This window comes from Myotis myotis, unplaced genomic scaffold, assembly GCF_014108235.1.
Source record: "Myotis myotis isolate mMyoMyo1 unplaced genomic scaffold, mMyoMyo1.p scaffold_m19_p_16, whole genome shotgun sequence".
Classification (NCBI taxonomy): Eukaryota; Metazoa; Chordata; class Mammalia; order Chiroptera; family Vespertilionidae; genus Myotis; species Myotis myotis.
In genome coordinates, this window is record NW_023416320.1 from 36740636 (window position 1) to 36761527 (window position 20892).

Consider the following 20892-nt stretch of genomic DNA (forward strand, 5'->3'; position numbering starts at 1 on the left):
ACTCAGCTGCAGGCATTTAGTTGAGGCTTTCAGCAGATGCAACCGGACTCTGGAATCATCCGAGAGAGGAGCCGCATATTATTTTCCATACTGGCAACTAGAATCATTTTGCCAGACATTGCTATCTATCTATCTATCTATCTATCTATCTATCTATCTATCTATCTATTTGAAATTTGTTTTGGTATTTTGTTTGAAAATGCTGAGCTCTCTCTGGGTTTTCCTCCTGATGTTTCCCACAGTACCCAGCCTCCCAGGAAGACTGCTCTATAGCAAATCAACTAAGTAACGATGACAACTTTGCCCCAAATATATGTTGTTTCTGCTCTAGTTCAAGTGCGTACTCTGTGTATAATACAGGAAGTGCAGCTCCTCAAAGGCAGGGTCCACATCCTACTGAGTCAGTCCCCTTCAGTACCTGGCACTGTGCTTGCAGAATATTAGGGACACCGCAAAGTGTCTGGTTTTACAGGATTCTGAGGATATGGAATACACTTGTGCACTTGTTTGTTTTAATCCTTATCCGAGGATATTTTCCCCATTGATCTTTAGAGAGAGAGAGTGGGAGAAAGGTAGCAGGAGGAAAGAGAGAGAGAAAGAGAAAGAACAATGTGAAAGAGACACATCGACTGATTGCCTCCCGCACTTGCCCAGACTGGGGCGGGTATGGACTACAACTGAGGTACATGCCCTTGACTGGGAATCGAACCTATGACCCTTCCATCCATGGGCCAATGCTCCAACCACTGAGCAAAACCGGCCAGGGCCACACTTCTGTATTTTCAATGCTTATATTGCTATAGTGCAGTGGTTCTCAACCTTCTGGCCCTTTAAATACAGTTCCTCATGTTGTGACCCAACCATAAAATTATTTTCGTTGCTACTTCATAACTGTCATGTTGCTACTGTTATGAATCGTAATGTAAATATCTGATATGCAGGGTGGTCTTAGGCGACCCCTCTGAAAAGGTCATTCGACCGCCAAAGGGGTTGCGACCCACAGGTTGAGAACCGCTGCTGTAGTGGTATGGGTCACAGAGAAAGAACACCATAACTTCTGTGGCATGTTATCTGACTGAAGGCCTGTCATCCAGTGGAGTAGTTGAAATACCCGCTGGGTCAGTAGGTCACTGTTTCTCAAACTGGGATTTGGAGATGTGCAGGAACCCCAGACTATTCTCGGGGGTTGGAGGGTACAAGTGGGTGCCTAGGGCTTATCTGTGCAGTATTTTGTTTTTCTGCCTTGATGCTTCTTTTTTTTAATATATTTTATTGATTTTTCACAGAGAGGAAGGGAGAGGGATAGTTAGAAACATCGATGAAAGAGGAACATCGATCAGCTGCCTCCTGCACACCCCCTACTGGGGATGTGCCCGCAACCAAGGTACATGCCCTTGACCGGAATAGAACCTGGGACCCTTGAGTCTGCAGGCTGACGCTCTATCCACCGAGCCAAACCGGTTAGGGCTGCCTTGATGCTTATCTTAGTGTCCATGTTTGCAATGAAGTCTACAGTCACATGAAGACTGAGCAAACTCTTCAAGGCACAGCATTTGACTTTTAACGTGCTTTCCTAAAGCGGGTGCGGGGATATCTGAGGGTCATTCAGATGGCTGGGGTCTGTTCTCCTCCAGGCCCTGGGCTGAGCCCTGCGGATACAACAATGAACAAGGCGTAGTTCATGACACATATTCTAGTGGGGGGCGGGGGGGGGGGTTACCATAGAAAGAAAGTGAAATAATTACAAAGTGTGATGATGCTATAAGGAGACAGTTATTGATGTTATTCAAAGGGACCATTTTGAGAGGGTGGGGCTAATGGGCCTTTCTGAAGAGGTGACATTTAAGCTGAAACCTAAAGGATTCAAAGAAGCAGTCAGTGTGGAAGGGGTCCTGAGCGGGAGGGGGCAACACCCCAGGCAGAGGGAATAGCAGGAGCGGGGTCCTGAGGAAGTGACGGATGTGCTGTGTCAGGGCTGGCAAGCCCTTCAAAGATGGAATATTGAGAAATGTGAAGTTGCTGTTTGCTCGTAACTCCCACGGGAGGTGACTCAGACCTCTATCAGCTGCACCCTTCTGAGCTGTGACCATCCCACCATTTCTTACCTCAACCTCTGCAAAATCTGTGTGTCTCCCAGACTCTCCTCTCGCTGTTGCCAGTCTGTTCTCAGAGGATTTAGAGTCATCACTTAACGACATCCGGTTTTTCGTAGGAGAAAGAGCAAAATCCTTACCTTGTAACAAAGGCCCGTGTCCGCATTCCTGCTTTCCTCTGACGCATCTCCTCCCACGCTCACCTACATCAGCCACTCGGCTTTTCTCTCTCCTCAAGCACCCGAAGCTCCCTCCCACCTCAGGGCCTTTGCACACACTGGTCCCTAAAAGGCTTTCGACCCAGCACTTACCCAAAGCCCTGTGCCTATCACAGACCTGCTCACCCTCAGAGCTCACCTGTAACGTCACTTCTCACAGAGCCCTCCCCTGTGCCTAGGGCGACGTAAGCCTCTTTTCTGTACTGTCAGCCCATTCGTTTTCTCTGTAGAACTTAGCACGTTTGTAATTACACGGTTTGTGTGGGGGTTTTTTTCTAAAATTTCTGCTTTTTGCTTAACATTTGTCTCCCCAACTAGATTGTATGTTTCTCAAGAGACCAGACCATGCCTATGAGATGCTGAACACCAACACAAACTTGATGCTCAATAAATATTAGCTGAATAAACACACAAGTAAACAAGGAAGCAAAGCACCTGGTCCAAGGTCAAATGAACTCACATCTCACAGCAAATCTGTACAGAAAAGGGGGAAAGAATGTGAATCTTACAGCGTAACGATGAGGCAGCGTTGGGATGGCTAGCCTGCCTCCGTTCTTCCATTCTTTCATTCTGTTTTCTTTTCTACCCACAGTGGGCTCTTTCTGCGCTTGCACGAGTTCTAACAACAACACCTACTGGTGTTTGCGGACAGTTAATGAGACGCATAATTTTCTTTTCTGCGAGTTCGCCACTGGCTTTTTGGAGTATTTTGATATGAATACAGATCCTTATCAGGTAAGTCCGCGTGTTTCCATCCCATGGAGGAGACTGAGAATAGAATACGCAGAACAGGAGCCTAACTAGACCGTCCTGGCCTCTCCGTCCCCAGCTCACGAACACGGTGCACACAGTGGAGCGGGGCATTTTGAATCAGCTGCACGTCCAGCTCATGGAACTCAGAAGCTGCCAAGGGTATAAGCAGTGCAACCCAAGACCTAAGGGCCTTGACATGGGTAAGGAAACACGATTTTTTTTTTCTATGTTACCTGGAAAATTCTTTGTGTTTTCAAGTTTCCTGCCTTGGAAATGTTTATATGCATAGAAACATACACGTGCAGGGAAATCTGCCCAGACAGTTCCAAACACAATTTCTCCTGTAAATTTAGCTCTGGGTGCCTGAATGAAAAATGGAATGCACCAGGAGATTTGGTGACCGTTTTGTCCCAGTCTCTCCTACAGGGCTTCTGTTAGTAAACCTCGATTCCGGATAGAAGCATCCCCTGGAAGATGGGATGAAAGCATGGGGGACTGATTTGTTTTTGCTGTCAACAGTCATAAGGTATAATCTAGGTCAGTGATTCTCAACCTTCCTAATGCCGCGACCCTTTAATACAGTTCCTCATGTTGTGGTGACCCCCAATTTCATTGTTACAAATTGAACATAATTAAAGCATAGTGATTAATCACAAAAACAATGTGTAATTATATATGTGTTTTCCGACGGTCTTAGGCGATCCCTGTGAAAGGGTCGTTCGACCCCCAAAGGGGTCGCGACCCACAGGTTGAGAACCGCTGCTCTAGGTAAACCAGGAGATTTTTTTTTTTTTTTTTTTTGAGAGGGAATTTGGATGGAAGCACACCATGCCCTCTTTTTGCTTACCACAATTTGGAGCTCCCCCAGTTGGACCCAAGCCCGTGACCTTGTGCATTGATTTCTCTTGCTGGGATTTTACATCTGAAATTAGAGCTACTTGAGCCATTCATTGTCTTGGGATCTAAAAGGATAAGAGGGCCTGCGTGGAATCGAGCAGATGTTCCCTCCCTGGTCTGCAGTGCTTAATTTATTTCTCCTTTGGCCCGTGGGGATGCACTGTCCATCCCACCGTGAATGAGAATACCTATTTCCTCAGGCTTCTCATAGAAATGTAAATAGCAGCTGTCTGCAGAAAGAAGGAGAGAGACCCGAAGCTGGCCGAGGCCATGGTGACGGCATAGCAGACCAACCCCAAAAGGGTGAAGAGCTGGGCACCGGCTGCAGGGAGCCATTAGCAGGAAACTCTGTGTGAGGCTGAGTTTTCTGTGCCCTTCACAGCCTGTGTCTCCCGAGCAGCTCCCTGAGTCATTGACTTGAAAGGGGGGGGGGGTCCTAAAAGGGCCAACATCCCCACCTGACATTCCCACCACCGTTGGTCCTGAAGGCTTTCGAGCCGTGAGAGCCCCGTAAGAAATTATAAATCCCATAAGAGGGGCCCCCTGTCAGCTTCCATCAACACCGCTCAGCACCTCAGGGAAAGGAGTGGCAGCTGAAGGAGTCCGGTCCCGACTCGCAAACTAGGTCTTTTGGTCACTGACCCCACTCCGCTCAAATCTTTTCATGGCCCCTGCTTATCTGTTAACCTTGTCTTCAAATCTTACAAAAAGAAAGAAAGAAAAAAAAAGCCCACAAATGCCTGGAAACGAAAGCAACTCTTAGAGGCACTGGAAACATTACACCCAGATACTTTCCCCCCCAAGGAGCACAGCCCGCTCACTGGTGATGACATAACAACTCCCCTCAGGGAAACCTGACCGAGCGGATTCATGGCGAAGTGACCCGCCAGGGGGGCGCAGTTACTGCCCTCAGACTTCGCGTCGTCCTCCCCACTTTCTAGAAGGTTCCAGAGGGAGGTGATTATTGGCCCTTTTTTTCCAAGTATTTTGTCTAAAAATAACCGAAATGTAACTTTTACCGAGACTTGCACAGACTTCTGGAAGCACTTTCTGGCTGTTTTTACAAGGCCTCTCCTCCTTTCTCCCCCACCCCCCTTTTCATGTGAAAGCTCTTATGTGATTTATCTTAATCCTCTTTATTTATAGCCTTTGACCCTCACTTTGAACCCAATAGAAAAGCTCTGTTGGACTTCGGCACTGTCGGTATTTAACAGATTTTGTTTCTTTCTAGGACTTGGGTGTTGTGCATGGGAAGTCTATGTAGTGAACGGTTTTGTGAGTCCTCACACTAACATACATTCCTCTTGTATTTTCCTCGATCAGGGAATAAAGATGGAGGAAGCTATGACCTACACAGGTATTCACCCTTTTTTATTCTCCCTGGCAGCTTCTTTCCCAATAACTGCATGATCCAGCCATTTCAACTAATTTCCGTTTCTCACCCCATTGCGCAGAGCATAGCTGGGGCGCATGCTTTTCCTAAGGGCACTGGCCGCCACCTCGTGCCCTTGGCTCCAGATCTGTCCTTGGGTCTTGACATCAGCTCACTGTCACACACGGCGTCCCGGAGCACTGACTCGCTCCGGGTTCGCGTGCTTGCTGAGTGATGCTTGTGAGCGTGGAGTGATGTGAAGCGGGGGCCTGGGTGGGGGGTGGGGGATTATGTTCCTGGTGGTGCTTACGCGCTGATTCGCTGGAGAGGCTTCACGGACACGGGTTGGAGATCTTTACGAACTGGAACGTCAGGAGCACAGCCAGAGTGATGGGGGTTTGAGGAGCCTTCTCAAGCTGAAGTGGGAGGAAGTGGAAGCGGTTCCTTGTTAGCATTGCTTAATGAGCGTTGCTGCTGAAAAGCAGCAGGGATGGGACTCGCCAGGCTCTGCGGGGGTTGGTGGTTGAAGAGCAGGTGCTGGGAACGGGGACGGGAACCAGGAGTAAGACATGCAGGGGGAGGTGTCACCATAGCTCGGAGACGATGCTGCCTGACACACACACTTCCTGAACAGGCCTCAGCCCAGTGACCTTGTCCCCCTCCAACCCCCACCCACCCCTCGTACCTCCTCATGCTCCAGGCCAGGGACCCAGATGCCTGGTGGCCATGTCACTTGGTCACCCGGCATCGTCGGCCCTTCCACTCCAAGCATAGACCTCAGGCAGGTTTGTCAGAAAGGTGCCATGTGGGGCAAGATGGTCAGCCCTTACCAACTCTGTTTCGGGGAAAGTGTCAGCACCCTAGTTAATGAATGCTTTGGGGGGAGAAAACTTCCATCAAAGGCACGTGGACTTAACTGGTGCCATCCATACTGATATTGTCTCAGAAACTAAAGAACATTGGTGTTTCAGGGCTCCCTGTCCACCCACCCCCACCATCCGGTCCCTCCTTTGAGAGGGCTGCTACAGTGGGACCAGAAGTGAAACAGTAGGAATGGTAGTGGGAAGATGTAAACAAATGAAACCAGGAAAGCTGGACTTCTGAGGCTACTTGATAACATTTCTGTATCTCTTCTTTTTCTCCCCTCTCTGTCGTCTCCTGTCCTCGATCTGCCCCCACCCCAACCCGCATCACCCGTAGCCCACGTAGGACCGAGCAGAAGAACCCCCTCTTAAGCTGGTCTCACCCGGGATATGGGCTGACGAGGTAATACCCCATACTCCCGCACTGCTTCTGGGGGCACTTAACCACACTTCCAAAGTGTGACATGTTAAGTGGCCCTGATGCTGGATATTGTCTTTATGGTTATTTTGTGATGCACTCAGATTTTACAGCTAAGGGGCTTTCGGTGTGGCCTTCTTTTGTGTCTCATGTGAGAGTAAAGGATATGACAGGTTATTTAGGACACAGTCTGGTCAGAGCTGAGTCAGTGTTCTTCTCCATCGTGTCATCCCTGGACACCTTGGAGATGAAGAGTGCTTACCTGCTCTCCAGCTGGAGTTAAATGCGAGCACCTGGGGCTCTCCCTTCCCTCATCCCTGCCGCCACCTCTAAATGGGGCCAACGCCATTGTTTCTGAGGTCGACTGGCACAGCTTTGAAAACCTTAGTCCGTGGAGTCCCCTCTCTGGTCTTGTGGCCACTGAAAGCGTGTGTGCAGGGTGAATACCTGTTGCTTGTTTTTCTCCTCAATTCCTTACCAAAGGCCAGATCTAAGGATACTATCTAAGTCACAGTGATTGGCATTTCATAAGCCACCATCCCATAATTTGTGAGGCAAGCTACCTTTCCACAGCTACCGTGTTGCGGGCAGGAAATCATGGAACAGGGTTACTGAGAGCATTTGCCTGTCACACCTGGCCACTCACTGGACACCCAAATGCAGAGTTGGATGTGGCTTTCCTCGCTCGCTGTATCCTGTGGGATTGAAGGGAGCAAATGCAGAAACAGCCACTGTGTGTGTGGAGCTGCCGGGAAGCTGCCGTCTCCAGATGGATGTACCAGCATGCCGCCCTCCAGCCACAGCACTGCTCGGGTTCACGAGCCTTGGCTTTTTTTTTTTAATCTTTATTGTTGTATTACATATGTCCCCCTTTTTCTCCCTATTCACTCCTTGTAGCCCCACCACTACCCCCACCCCAGGCCTTCGCCACCCTATTGTCTGTGTCTGTGCGTTAATGCACATGTGCATACAAGGTCTTTGGTGGATCTCTTCCACACCACCCACTCACCCCCACCTTCCCTCTGAGATTCCACAGTCTGTTCCATGTTCTGTGTCTCTGGATCTATTTTGTTTATCAGTTTATTTTGTTCATTTGATTCCATCTATGTGTGAGATCATGTGATTCTTGTCTTTCTCTGACTGGCTTATTTCGCTTAGCATGATACTCTCCAGGTCCCTCTGTGCTGTCTCAAAAGGTAAGAGATCCTTCTTTATCGCTGCTGCATAATATTCCGTGGTGTAAATGTACCACAGCTTTTTTATCCACTCACCTACTGATGGGCACTTGGGCTGTTTCCAGATCTTAGGTTTGTAAATTGTGCTGCTATGAATGTAGGGGTGCAAACATTCTTTCTGATTGGTGTTTTGGGTTTCTTAGGATATATTCCTAGAAGTGGGATCACTGGGTCAAATAATTGGCAGTTCCATATTTAATTTTTTGAGGAAACTCCAAACTGTTTTCTATAATGGTTGCACCAGTCTGCATTCCAACCAGCAGTGTACTAGGGTTCCCTTTTCTCCACATCCTCGCCAGCACTTGTCGTTTGTTGATTCGTTGATGGTAGCCATTCTGACAAGTGTGAGGTGATACCTCATTGTCATTTGAATTTGCATCTCTCTGATGACCAGTGACTTTGAGCATGTTTTCATATGTCTCTTGGCTATCTGTATATACGCTTTGGAGAAGTGTCTATTTAGGTCATTTGCCCATTTTTTTATTGGATTGTTTGCCTTTTGTTTTGTTGTTTGAGTTCCTTATATATTTTGGATGTAACCCTTTACCAGATATATAGTTGCCAAATATGTTCTCCCTGACAGTGGGCTCCCTTTTCATTTTTTAAAAAATGGTTTCTTTTACTGTGCAGAGGTTTTTATTTTTATGTAGTCCCATTTATTTTCTTCTTAGTATTGTTTGTGCTAGATGTATCTGCAAACATATTGCTATGAGAGATAGATTTTGCTGCCTATGGTTTCTTCTAGGATGATTTTTATGGTTTCATGACTTATATTTAAGTCTTTTATCCATTTAATTTATTGTGTATGGCGTAAGCTGGTGTCTAGTTTCATTTTTTGCATGTATCTGTCCAATTTTCTCACCATTTATTGAAGAGGCTGTCTTGACTACATTGTATGCTCTTTCCTCCTTTGTCAAATATTAATTGAACATAATGTCTTGGGTCAATTTCTGGGTTCTCTGTTCCATTGATCTGTATGCCTGTTCTTGTGCCAGTACCAGGTTGTTTTGATTACAGTATAACTGGATACTGTTATTGTGACCCCTCTACTTTGTTGTTCTTTCTCAAGATTGCTGTGGCTATTCAGGGTCTTTTTTGGTTCCATATAATTTTTGGAGTATTTGTTCTAGATCTGTGAAATATGCTGTTGGTAATTTAATAGGGATTGCATTGAATCTATAGATTGCTTTGGGTAGTACGGACATTTCAATTGTTAATTCTACCAACCCATGAATACAGTTTATTCTTCCACTTGTTTATATCTTCCTCTCTTTTTTCATCGTCCTATAGTTTTCTGAGTACAAATCTTTTACCTCCTTGGTTAAGTTTATTCCTAAGTCTCTTAATTTTTTTGGTTGTACTGGTAAATGGGATTGTTTGTCTAGTTTCTCTTTCTGAGAATTCATTGTTGGTCTATAAAAATACCATGGATTTCTGGGTATTAATTTGTATCCTGCTACATTGCCAATTGCATCTATTAAATCTAGTAGGTTTTTTTTTTTTTTTGGTGGCGTCTCTAGGGTTTTCTATATACAATATCATGTCATCTGCAAATAATGAGAGATTTGCTTCCTCCTTTCCAATTTGGGTGCCTTTTATGTTTTCTTGTCTGGTGTGGCTAGGACTTCCAGTACTGTGTTAAATAAGAGTGGTGAAAGTGAACATCCCTGTCTTGTTCCTGTTCTTAAGGAAAATGATTTTAGTTTTTGCCCATTGAGTATGATGTTGGCTATAGGTTTATCGTGTATGGCCTTTATCGTATTGAGGTCTAATTTTTCTATTCCCACTTTGCTGAGAGTTTTTGTCAAAGAAGGGTGTGGGATTTTATCTAATGCTTTTTCTGCGTCTATTGATATGATCATGTGATTTTTTTTTCTTTCAATTTGCTTATGTGATGTATCACTTTTATTGGCTTGCGAATATTGTACCAGCCGTGAATCCCTCAAATAAATCCCACTTGGTCATGGTGTATGATCTTTTTAATATATTGCTGTGTCCGATTTGCTAATATTTTGAGGATTTTAGCATTTATGTTCATCAGGGATATTTGCCTGTAATTCCCTTTTTTTATAGTGTCTTTATCTGATTTTGGAATTAGGATAATGCTGGCCTCATAAAAAGAGATTGGAAGTGTTCCTTCCTCTTGGATTTTTGGAATAGTGTGAGAAGGATAGATATTTGTTCCATAAGCCTTGATTCTTTAAGATCTTTTTTTTTTTTTTTTTTTAGAAAACTAATTAGGATGCATTGTTAAGCATGAAATATCATTCCAAAAGCCTTTGAGAAAAATGACAAGCAAACCTGACGAATTTAAAATTTGAAAATTCAAGTGTACTTTAGAAAATTTCTTTTGTACAAGATGGACTAAATAAGAGTTTTCAAACTACCTTCAGTTGTGTGGATTTTCAAAAATGAATCCTTGGGCTTATTTAAAAGGTCTTCGAAAAGCAAGTCTGTTTCCTATTCAGCTTCATTACTTGTGTATGTGTTTTTTGCTGTGGTCTGTGTGTGTGAGAGGCAGGGGTAGCTGAAAGGCTTTTACTTACTCACTCTGGTCATTTTGCCATTAGGACAAGCTCAGAGTAAGGACACAGCTCAGCAAGTGGCCCCCAAAACTCAGGAAATAATTTGTGGCTTGAGTTGAAAGCAGTAATTTCTGTGTTGCAAAATAGTATAAGATCGACAGGGGGCAGGTGTTTATTTTTCCCATCGCCTGTGAGAGCTGCTGCTGCTGCCCTCTGGTGTCCAACACGAGCTCCTGGCGGCCGTGGCGTGGATCCGGCGGGGCACACACGGCGTGTCATTGTGGGGCAGACAGTCAGGTCTGCTCCCTGGTCCTCTGTGCAGGCCAGCGGACCACATCCTGCTTCCCCCTCGACAACCATGCTCCTGTCCACTTGCGTTTGGTTCTTTGATTCATCTTCCCCTAGACCAGTGATGGCGAACCTTTAGAGCTCGGTGTGTCAGCATTTTGAAAAACCCTAACTTAACTCTGGTGCCGTGTCACATATAGAAATTTTTTGATATTTGCAACCATAGTAAAACAAAGACATATTTTTGATATTTATTTTATATATTTAAATGCCATTTAACAAAGAAAAATCAACCAAAAGGATGAGTTCGCGTGTCACCTCTGACACGCGTGTCATAGGTTTGCCATCACTGCCCTATTGCCACAGCCCAGGCCTGGCAGATGGATGTGGGTGGCATAGCTGTGCGTTAGAGGCTGTTTCACACTGCGGTTAGAGCACATTCGCTGGAGCCAGCCTGGGCTCAAACCCCAGCCTTGCGAGTAAGAAGCTGAGACCAGAGTCTGGCATGTATCAAACTCTATCAACGATGGGTATTATTAGTAAGGCGTGCTCTGGGATGTACAACACTTACATGAAGGAGAGTGTATGAAGGAGAATAGTGCCCTTCTCATTTCAGAGCATGCTGCCATATTTTATAAGAAACACAGAGAAATTATGCATCACCACCACCACGATCTCCATCACTCCTTGGCAACCAGGTTTCCACACACAAACCCATTGTCTGCACCACCGGAAACGCTCAGGTCACTGCCCTGCCCCACGTTGCCCTGGTGACGCTTCCCTGGCGTCTCCTCTCCCTCACACCTCAGGACTCCATTGATTTTAAGCCGCCTTGCTGGCACTGCTGGGCTTTTCCCTTTAAGGTGCTTGACCAAGAGGTGGGTCAAGGTCTGGGGTTATAGGGGCTGGAAGTGAGGGCAGCCTCCCAAGGCGATGAGGGTACTCAGGGTCCGAGCTGTTAGGATGTGGGTCGGGGCCACCATGTGCACTTCGCGCCGTGCACAGAAGTGCGCCTGGAGGGACAACCAGGCACGGAAATGCAGCAGCAGCTCTGCTAGACAAGCCACGCCAACTGGTGGGTAAGTCTTGCTTCACACCACATGGCCACCCCGCTCAGGATCAGGGTCCATCTGAGCTCCCCATCCAAGCTCTAAGGTAACGTTCATAACGTTAAGATACTGAGTCTTCATTCAAGAACAAAGGGTCTCTTTCTACTTGGTTGGGTACTTCTGGGTCTTTGGGAGGTTTCTGAAGTGTTTTCTTAACTGTGTTGCACAGTTCTTGTTAAGTTTATTCATAAGTACTTTCCCTTCTTTGTTGCTACTGTAAATAGGGCTTTTCTTCATCATTTAAAACCTCTGATTATTTGTATTATATTAATTTTTAGTCCACTTGACCTGTCTTGGATTGAGTATCTCCTATTATTATGTTTCTGTATTTCTCATTGTGTCTTCAATAGATAGCTGCTTCTTTATAAAGCTGGTGCCCCTTTTCCCCCTTAGGAACTTAATAGAGTTAGTATTTTGGTCCTGTCGGTTGCATTTGAACTTATACCTATTCAATATCCCTAGTCCCTGTTTCATATTTAATCTTTTATTATCTCTTTGGTCAGTTTTTTTCTATATAAATCTTTTGTTATTGTTGTTATTGATTTTAGAGAGGAAGGGAGATGGATAGAGAGAAACATTGATGAGAGACATCTACTGGCTGCTTCCAGCATGCCCCCTACTGGGGATCGAGCCGGCAACCTGGGTATGTGCCCTGACTGGAAATTGAACCAGGGACCTCTTGGTTCATGGGTCGACACTCAACCACTGAGTCACACCAGCCAAGCTTAATATAAACCATTTATTTTATAATCCCAAAACTTGAAATGAATTAAGAAGCTACACACTAAATTTGCTGACTAGCATCCAAGTTTTCTGTCTTTGGTCAGTTTTTAACAGTGTTCTTTGATTCCCAGCTATTATTGAACTATACTCTGAATTAGCTCAGTCTCTTTCCGCTTTTCTGTTTTTCTCCTCATTTCTAGTTGCACTTTGTCATAGAAAATATTTTTTACCTCACTCCTACCTTTGCTTTACCCCCAGACCTGATACAGGATGGGGCAAAAGTAGCTTTACAATTGTGAGTACTCAGAGTTTTGGTTTTATTTTAAATCTTTATTGTTGAAAGTATTACATATATCCCCTTTTTCCCCATTAGCCCGCCCCTGCCCCCAGCAACCCATTGTCTGTGTCCATGGGTTATGCATATACGCATACAAGTTAATTGGTTGATCTCTTCCCATATTGCCCTGCCTTCCCTGACAGTCGGTTTGGTGCTTCTATGTCTCTAGTTCTATTTTTGTTCATCCGTTTGTTGTTTGTTAGACTCCACATATAAATAAGATCATGTGATATCTGTCTTTCTCTGACTGGCTTATTTTGCTTAGCATAATACTCTCCAGGCCCATCCATGCTGTTGCAAATGGTAAGCTTTCTTTCTTACAGCTGTGTAGTGTTCAGTTGTATAGATGTACCACAGTTTTTTAATCCACTTACCTGCTGATGGGCACTTAGGCTGTTTCCAAATTGTAAATTGTGCTACTATGAACGTAGGGGTGCATATATCCTTTCTAATGTCTTAGGATATATTCCTAGAAATGGGATCACTGGGTCAAATGGGAGTTCCACTTCTTTATTTTGGGGGGAAATTCCATACTGTTTTCCACAGAGGCTGCACCAGTCTGCAGAGTTTATTCTTATATTATTATTTATTGTATTATTTTCCATACGAACAACTCTAAACCTACTTTTGCCTGCCCCTTATATTAAATGCTCACCACCAATTCTTTGAGGTTTCCCCAGTGATTTTTTTGGTTGAATGAAACTCATCTGCTAGAAGACTACAGTGGGGCCTTGACTTATGAGTTTAATTTGTTCCGAGACCGAGCTTGTTAAGGAGCTCATTAACTCAAATTACTCTATTAATGCAAAAAATCGGCCGAGAGACAGCTGGTATCTCAAAAAACTCGTTAGTCGGGACACTCGTCAGTCAAGGCCCCACTGTATTCGAGAAGAGCTGACATGCACAGTATACCGTGCATGCTTACATTTTTTCGGAACTATTTTTCTAGAGCCTGAAACTTGCGGGAGAGCTCGTCCGGACATAGCAGCCTTGGCTCATACTCTAATTTCTGATTGAGGGTGGCTTTCACATCCTCAGACGCTTGATTGCATTTACTTGGCAGTGTTGTGTTGTATCTTTTTTCACTTTATAGTTTATTTTGGCAGGGGCATTTTCATAAAAGGATGGATTCCTTATTTTCTGTTATAATAATTTTGTGTAAATGTAGGCTGCTTTTACTAATTTCACGAATTTGGAGTATTTACAATTTCTAATTTAAGGGGATCTTTTTCCGGCAGTGTAGCCACATATACTTTTTCATGTATTATTTGGGGGTGGGAGTGGGAAAGGTCGCATGTACTCCAATTTTTTATTCCTATTTTTCTTGCAGGGCCTGAAATGTCCCTTCTTTGTTTCCTTTTTCCTTTATGATCTGGTTTCCAAAGGGTGTATCTCCCTTCCTCTGTATCCGTTTCTCCCAAAAGCCAGGCCTTTCACACAGCCACCTTGATGCATGCACACTTAAGTCCCTTCCTTGGGGTCACCTCTGTGATGTACCAGGGCTCTACCGTATTTTATACTTCAGGGTGACATTCTTTCCAGCGATGGTTTCAAATCAATTCTTGGCTCCATCCTCACCTCCTCCTGCTCTCGTCCATACTGTTTTCTAGGGCTTGTGCCCAAAATGTGTCATCCAGCTCTGCTGAGATTTGGTATTAACTTTTTTTTTACTTACAGGTGATTTGAAGGTTATATACATTTTCTATCTTCTAGTTAAACTGAGATTTGGGGTTTTGTTTAGTTTTAGTTCTTTTTCCTGCCGATCTGGATTGCTAGTTACTGCATTAATCTAGGCCACCTCTTTAGAACAGTACTTAGGCACAACTAGGGAAAAGATGGTGTTTTCTGCAGGACTGTGGTCATCTCAGTGATGTAGAAAGATCTGAAGAGAGAAGGGGGTGCATTCTCTGCATACTGTGAGAACCACTGAAAGACTGATTTATCATAGGATTTTTAGGGCAAAAAAACACAAAGAAATAGATTTAAGTATTTGATTTGAAGAGTTTAGTTGCATTCAATTTTGTTTTTAAACGAAGTACCAGGTGATATAAAATAAAAATATCTTCCTAAGCTCTGCCTAATACTTTCAAATCCATCATTTACCCAGCAACCCCCAGAAGAAGTAAGGGTTTTATCACACAAGCATTCCCATGTTTGACAGATGAGGGAACCAGAACTCAGACTTACACAATTTCATGGTTACAGAGTTGGCTTGAGTAGAGCCAGGGGTAAAACATGAGCCTCTAACTTCGCCTAGTCATAGCCGTTATCACTTGTTTGATCGTCTTCCCAACTTCGTGTTATCATTCAATCACTTTTGTACCCTAAGGCCACACCTTGATAATAAATTACTAGGGTGAGATACTTTTCAGTGTTACACTTTAAATTGATTTGCTCTGTAAAAACAATGTCAGCTGCTTGTCTGAAAGTAGGAAATCTTTTCTCCACTAATGACCCATCTTCCTCTCTTCACAGAGGACAGTTATGGGATGGATGGGAAGGTTAGCCTTCCCAGTCCCACTGCAGACATCGGCGGGCAAGGCCTGGAGGGTTTACACAGCATAAAGGAAAGCATCTATGAGCACAGACAGAACTACAGACTTAGCCTGGTTGACTGGACTACTTACTTGGAGGATGTAGATAGAGTATTTGCACTGCTGAACAGTCACCACGAGCAAAAGAAAACAAATAAGACAACTGCTCGAAGTGATGGGTTCCTGGCTGCATCTGCTGAGCCCTCTGTGCCGGTAGAGATGGCCTCTGCTGAGTCAGATGAAGACCCAAGCCCTACGGTTGAGGAAGCCCCTCATTTGACGTTGCCAGCCGACCTTCAAACCCTGCATTTGAACCGACCAACATTCAGTCCGGAGAGTAAACTTGAATGGAATAACGACATTCCAGAAGTTAGTCGTTTGAATTCTGAACACTGGAGAAATCATAAAACTGACCAATGGATGGAGCATGAAGAGGTGAGTCGTCTTGAACTTGACCTCAGTGGTGGTGACATGCCAGAGCTGGCGCTCAAACTCGACCCCAGGCTGCAGCCCATCAGCAGGCACCAGAAAGGCCTTCCCCAGGATGGTGGTCCGGGAGAAGATGTCTCCGAAGATCAGCTGTATCTTCCTGGGAATTCTGACCCGGATTCCACTCCTCAGACGATCAAAGTGTCCACCTCGGAGCAGCCTAGTAACGCCAGCGGCATGGAGAGTATGTCGAACGAGGTGGAGAAAAGTCACAGAAGGGAGACTGATTAGACAAAATTGTTACCTTACCCTAAACACAGTATTAACTTTTTATCAGTAAACTAATAAAGGCAATCAAGACAACCAACATTCCAAGCTACCCTAGGTACCCGCCTGCAGTAGATGTCAGTGCGCATGCGAGCGGACGCACAAGGAACCGGTGCAGTAATTCACTGTGTGTCGAGGTGAGAAAGAAAGGTAACTTGTGGATTTTTGTTGGTTTAGTGGACACTAAAACAGTATTAACTTTGGAAAGTTGCAGACACCTGCGTATACAAATGCTATCCACCACAATGGCTAGAATTGTGCCTTCCTGCATTTCTGAAACTGGATGTCCTCGGTGAAACTCTCAACACACTTCCCACTGCCTGCCTCACGTGGTTTGGACTCATTTTTAACCACTGGAATTTTCCACTGCCATCACTTTTCGGCCAATGATTTTGCACTTTGAGATCTAAAAGCCATGTCTGTTTGGCTAGTCTTTTTTTTTTTACAGGCTTGTCACAGTCTCACTGCTTGCTCTCAGAGAGACAAATTAAACTAGATCCCCAAGGACGACACACAGTATGGATCCCATATTGTTTAACGTATGCTTTTGCCAGAAAATATTGCATGTGGTTTCCCTTGACTTGCTAAAACTGATTAGCAGAAAGGCATGGCTAATGTTAGCAGCAAAAATAAATAAGCAAAACAAAGATCACTTGCTCTCTCTGTGCCTGGCCTCAAAGTGTTCATCATATACTGAAGATAGCTAAATTTTCATTTTCTTAACAGGATAAAAGGACTAAAGATTCCCCTCCATCTTTGTTTTGTTTTCTTGGCCTGGCTAATAAGCTTAAGTGTTGAGAAAATATATTTTGTTTTGCATCTATATACGGAATTTTTCCAATAAAGCATACTCATGAATGTTTCATAATTTAAACACATATATTGTATGATTAAGACCTTCACCAAGTTCTGATTTTTTAAAGGCATAGTTCAAAACGTGTTCTTGAAAACATTCTTATTATGTATTAGATTTTTAAAGACCAGCAAAAGGATTACCTCATTGAAAGTTATCAGTATCCTAATCAACTTCCCAGTAATAGCTTAACAGCGATTTTCCTTTTAGATAAGTCAAACGCATAGGTAAATTATGTTTTCTTTTAAAGATAATTTACAATGGTATAGCTGAATCTTTGATAACTTTAAGTCCTTATTGTAGACTCTGTACATATGTTAAAATTCACTAGCTCTTTATCAGATGTGTGTGCCACCGGCTGAATGACAGAGGAAACATATTTATGGTCATGAATGATATGCTTTGTAAAAAGGCTTCAAATTATTAAGAAGCATACCGTGTGTTTTTTTTTAAATCTTGTAATATTCTGTAATACTTTTATAGAACAATTCTGGCTTCAGGAAAGTCTAGAAGCATTATTTCTTGAAATAAAAGGTGTTTAAACTTTACCTGTTTCAGAGGAATGAACTGGACCAAGTTCTTGAGGTACACCCATTCCTTCTAGTAAAACTAAGTCCTGGTCTCAATTTACATGAATAGTAGCCTTAGCAGTAAAAATGGCCGAAAGTCCATGTGTTACAGAACATTCTCAGGTCAGGGATCACAGCATAGATGTGTCTCATTGCTGTCAGGAGGATGTGATGGACAGCACAGGAGCACACCCCCCACCAAAGGCAGTTTGGGTTCTTTGGGGACCATGGACTTTGGTGGAGACCTAACCACCCTCCAAAACCTCGAGTTTTCTGATGGACAGAGTCCATGCACTTCCTTCTGCTCCAGATTTCCTGAGGACTTTCCCCCTCAGGAAGAACTGCTAACAATTCCTGTCCAGAAATCAGAAATCTCTGGTAGTAAAGGGGGAAAAAAGCAAAGGACTTGGGGAGCTGCCAGTTCAGTCCTCGGATAACTGAGGAAGCCAACTGTATCGTCAGAGCTGCCATGAGAGAACATCACAGACTGGATGCCTTAAACCACAGAAACGTATTTTCTCACCATTCTGGAGGCTGGAAGCAAGACCTGTGGGCAGGGCTGGTTTCTCTTGAGGCCTCTCTCCTTGGCTTGCCGATGGGCCACCTTCTCGCTGTGTCCTCGCATGGCCTTTTCTCTGTTCCTGCACATCCTCTCTCTCACCAGTCGATGCCCTCATTTAACCTTTGGAGATGAGGACTTCAATATGTGAATTTAGAGGAGACACAATCCAGTCCACAACCCCACCATTTCATCGAGAGTCCCAGGCAATGGTGTTGTCAAAAGGCATGTCTTTGTGCCCTCTTCCTTTCCTGTCAAATGTGTCTAGGCCAAAGGTTGCTCTCCTGGAGAAATTACATTTTAGTTCAATTCGAAAACCATGGAGTACCAACTATGTGTAAAGGGCCCTTAGAGATTGGCTGGTCAACTGGCCTCAATTGGATCTGGGAGGAGGCTGATGCTCCGAAGGTCTGAGCAAGTGTCCCACCTGCCCTTTCCGTACAGACATAGAAGAGGAAGAGATTAGCAGAGGCAGAGGCCAGCCCCTCCCCACTTTCTCAACACATATGCTCATGCACATTCTCTCCCCCCCACACACACATACCAGATTAGGGAAGAAAGGCCGTTAGGGGGACCCCATTTGATTAGGAGTAATAGAACAATGACCAGGAAATTGGACCTAATTTCATGGCAAACTCTAATTTTTACTATCTCTGTGAGCTTAGAAAAGTCACATAACCTCTTGAAAACAGCTTCCTCAATTGTAAAATGAGAGGTTTGAATTAAAAATAGAAAATGCATAGCATATGTGCTTGCTTTTCACAAAATGTGCCCAGGGAAGACATTGCTAATGCGTAGACACTTTGCCATTAAGCCAGAGTATCGATGCCCACTTCTGCCTCAGCCAGCTACCACCAACACTGCAGATCTGGCATTGGCATGCAAGACAGAAACCTGTCCTATCCAAACCAGATAATGACTATCTGAGGCTCCTCCCAGCTTCCTATAAAGAAATCACCTATAACCACTGACATCTGCAGGGTGTTTTAAGAAAGAAGGAATGAATACTTATCACTCCCATTCCACACCAAACATACCTTTTAAGAAGTTAAAAATTAATGCTTACTTTTCAGGACTTGCTTTAGAGCTGATATGGTCTCAGATATAAGAAGGTCTTCCATTTCCCAAATTAGTCCAGTTCTGCTTGATATTTTCAAATTTCATTTTAATAGAAAACAAAGATCTTCAGTTGATAATCAAAATATTTGGGGCAATTAATACCATGATGTGGTCCACTAGCCTGGTTCATTGGGTATGAACTTATAGAAGCTGCTATGGAAGCTGCAATCGCCCCTCTCGACCCCTTTCCCATCTCTAGCCTCTCCCACCTCCAACACATCCCACACTCACTGCCAGGTGAGCCTGTCGTTACTGTGGCTCAGATCTCAGCCTCTGACTCAGAAATCTTCAATGATTGCTTAACATACTCTGTGAAGCTCTAGCCTAAGCATGTCAAACTCAAAGGTTAACACGGGCCAAATAAACAAGGCATGTGGCCCACGGGCCGAAGTTTGACATGTTTGCTCTAGCCTTTCATCCACCCACCTGCTCCCCCTCCACCTCACCTGTCACTACCAGCTTCCCCTGGGTTGGCACCACCTTCCCAGGTCTTAATTTTTCTCCACTTTCCATCTATCCTCCTGGGGTTTATCCCCATTCACCATCTCAACCTATAGAAACCCCACCCACTCTTCAATTCCCATATTATTTGAAGTTTTGCTTTTCCTTCCCATGTAAATTTCCCTGTTCTCCTCCAACCCTGGATATAATATTTCCTCCATTTTACACGGTCCCCCAGGTAAAGAAAGCAACACCAATGCTGTATCAAGTCTGGGGCCAACAGAGTGAGAATAACTGGCCACATGCATAGCCTTGCTCCTTCCCCCATTTCAGACCAAGAAACTTACCTAGTTCCTCTTAAAGGGCTAGCTCATGAACTTACTTGGACTCAATCCCTCTGAGCTCCAGTGCTGGGGTGCCGGCTTGAAAGGAACCAGGGACATTCGGGGAGGAAATGGATTGTCTGGCATCAGGGCAAGAACTCAGGGGTGGCTTTCTTCCAGTCAGGGGTGTTTGCCGGGATCATTTTTCCTACGCTGAGACCTCCACCTTCGCAGAGCTGACAGGCAGCCACATCTGAGTCTCCATCAGCCTGGCTCACACAGTTCACTCTGCCCTAGTGATTCCCTGAGACCCTACCCCATTCAATTTGCAGCCCCACTCAAGCTGTTTGCCATATGAATGGCCTATCCTGGCTCAGGATACAGACTTTGCTAATCTCTCTCAAAAAAGCAGTAGCTGGCATCAGCATACCCCATACCTATCAATAAAAGACCCAAGACCCAGCACTAGCACCAGCCTGCCTTACTCAAAGCTGTGCCTCAGCTGGGCACTCCAAACCCAATACAAGTAGCAGCCATCTGCAGACGTCTCTGTAGTTCCTGCCGGGTGGCTCCAGGCAGTGGTTGATGTCGTACCTCCCAGGAGTTCCCAGAGCCAGTGCATCCAGTGGCCAGCTTCAGAACATACCAGATTACAACTCTACACATCAACAAGCAACACACTCAAGGGAAGAAGCAAACTCAGTGAGCACCAAAGCCCCATTGAAGCAAGTCCTGCTCCATAGGGGTGCCTCCTGCACAGGTGCTCTTCCACTGTAGTCGCAGCTGGTCCTCACAGCCTATTGGCCTTGGGGTCAATTTCTCCCAGTGATGCCAACAGTAATCAAGACTCAACTACAAGACTGTGCACACAGACCACACAGGGGTATACCTAGAGTGCCCAGCTCAG

General features: G+C 44.7%; 1 protein-coding gene across 7 annotated transcripts in view; it reads left to right on the forward strand.

Moving 5' to 3' along the window:
• The window catches only part of SULF1 (sulfatase 1), a 158491-nt gene extending 140971 nt beyond the window's left edge, over positions 1–17520 (forward strand). For 3 of the 7 annotated variants that reach the window (XM_036338467.1, XM_036338468.1, XM_036338469.1), the window contains 3 exons: positions 2904–3046; positions 3141–3264; positions 15307–17520. In XM_036338467.1, the coding sequence (XP_036194360.1) occupies positions 2904–3046; positions 3141–3264; positions 15307–16085 (1046 nt within the window). In that variant the 3' untranslated portion in view covers positions 16086–17520. Of the gene's footprint in view, positions 1–2903; positions 3047–3140; positions 3265–3417; positions 3691–5284; positions 5319–6533; positions 6600–15306 lie in introns of those variants that run through there. The other 4 variants (XM_036338471.1, XM_036338470.1, XM_036338473.1 and 1 more) reach the window with 4 other exon arrangements.
• Positions 17521–20892: the final 3372 nt, after the last annotated feature.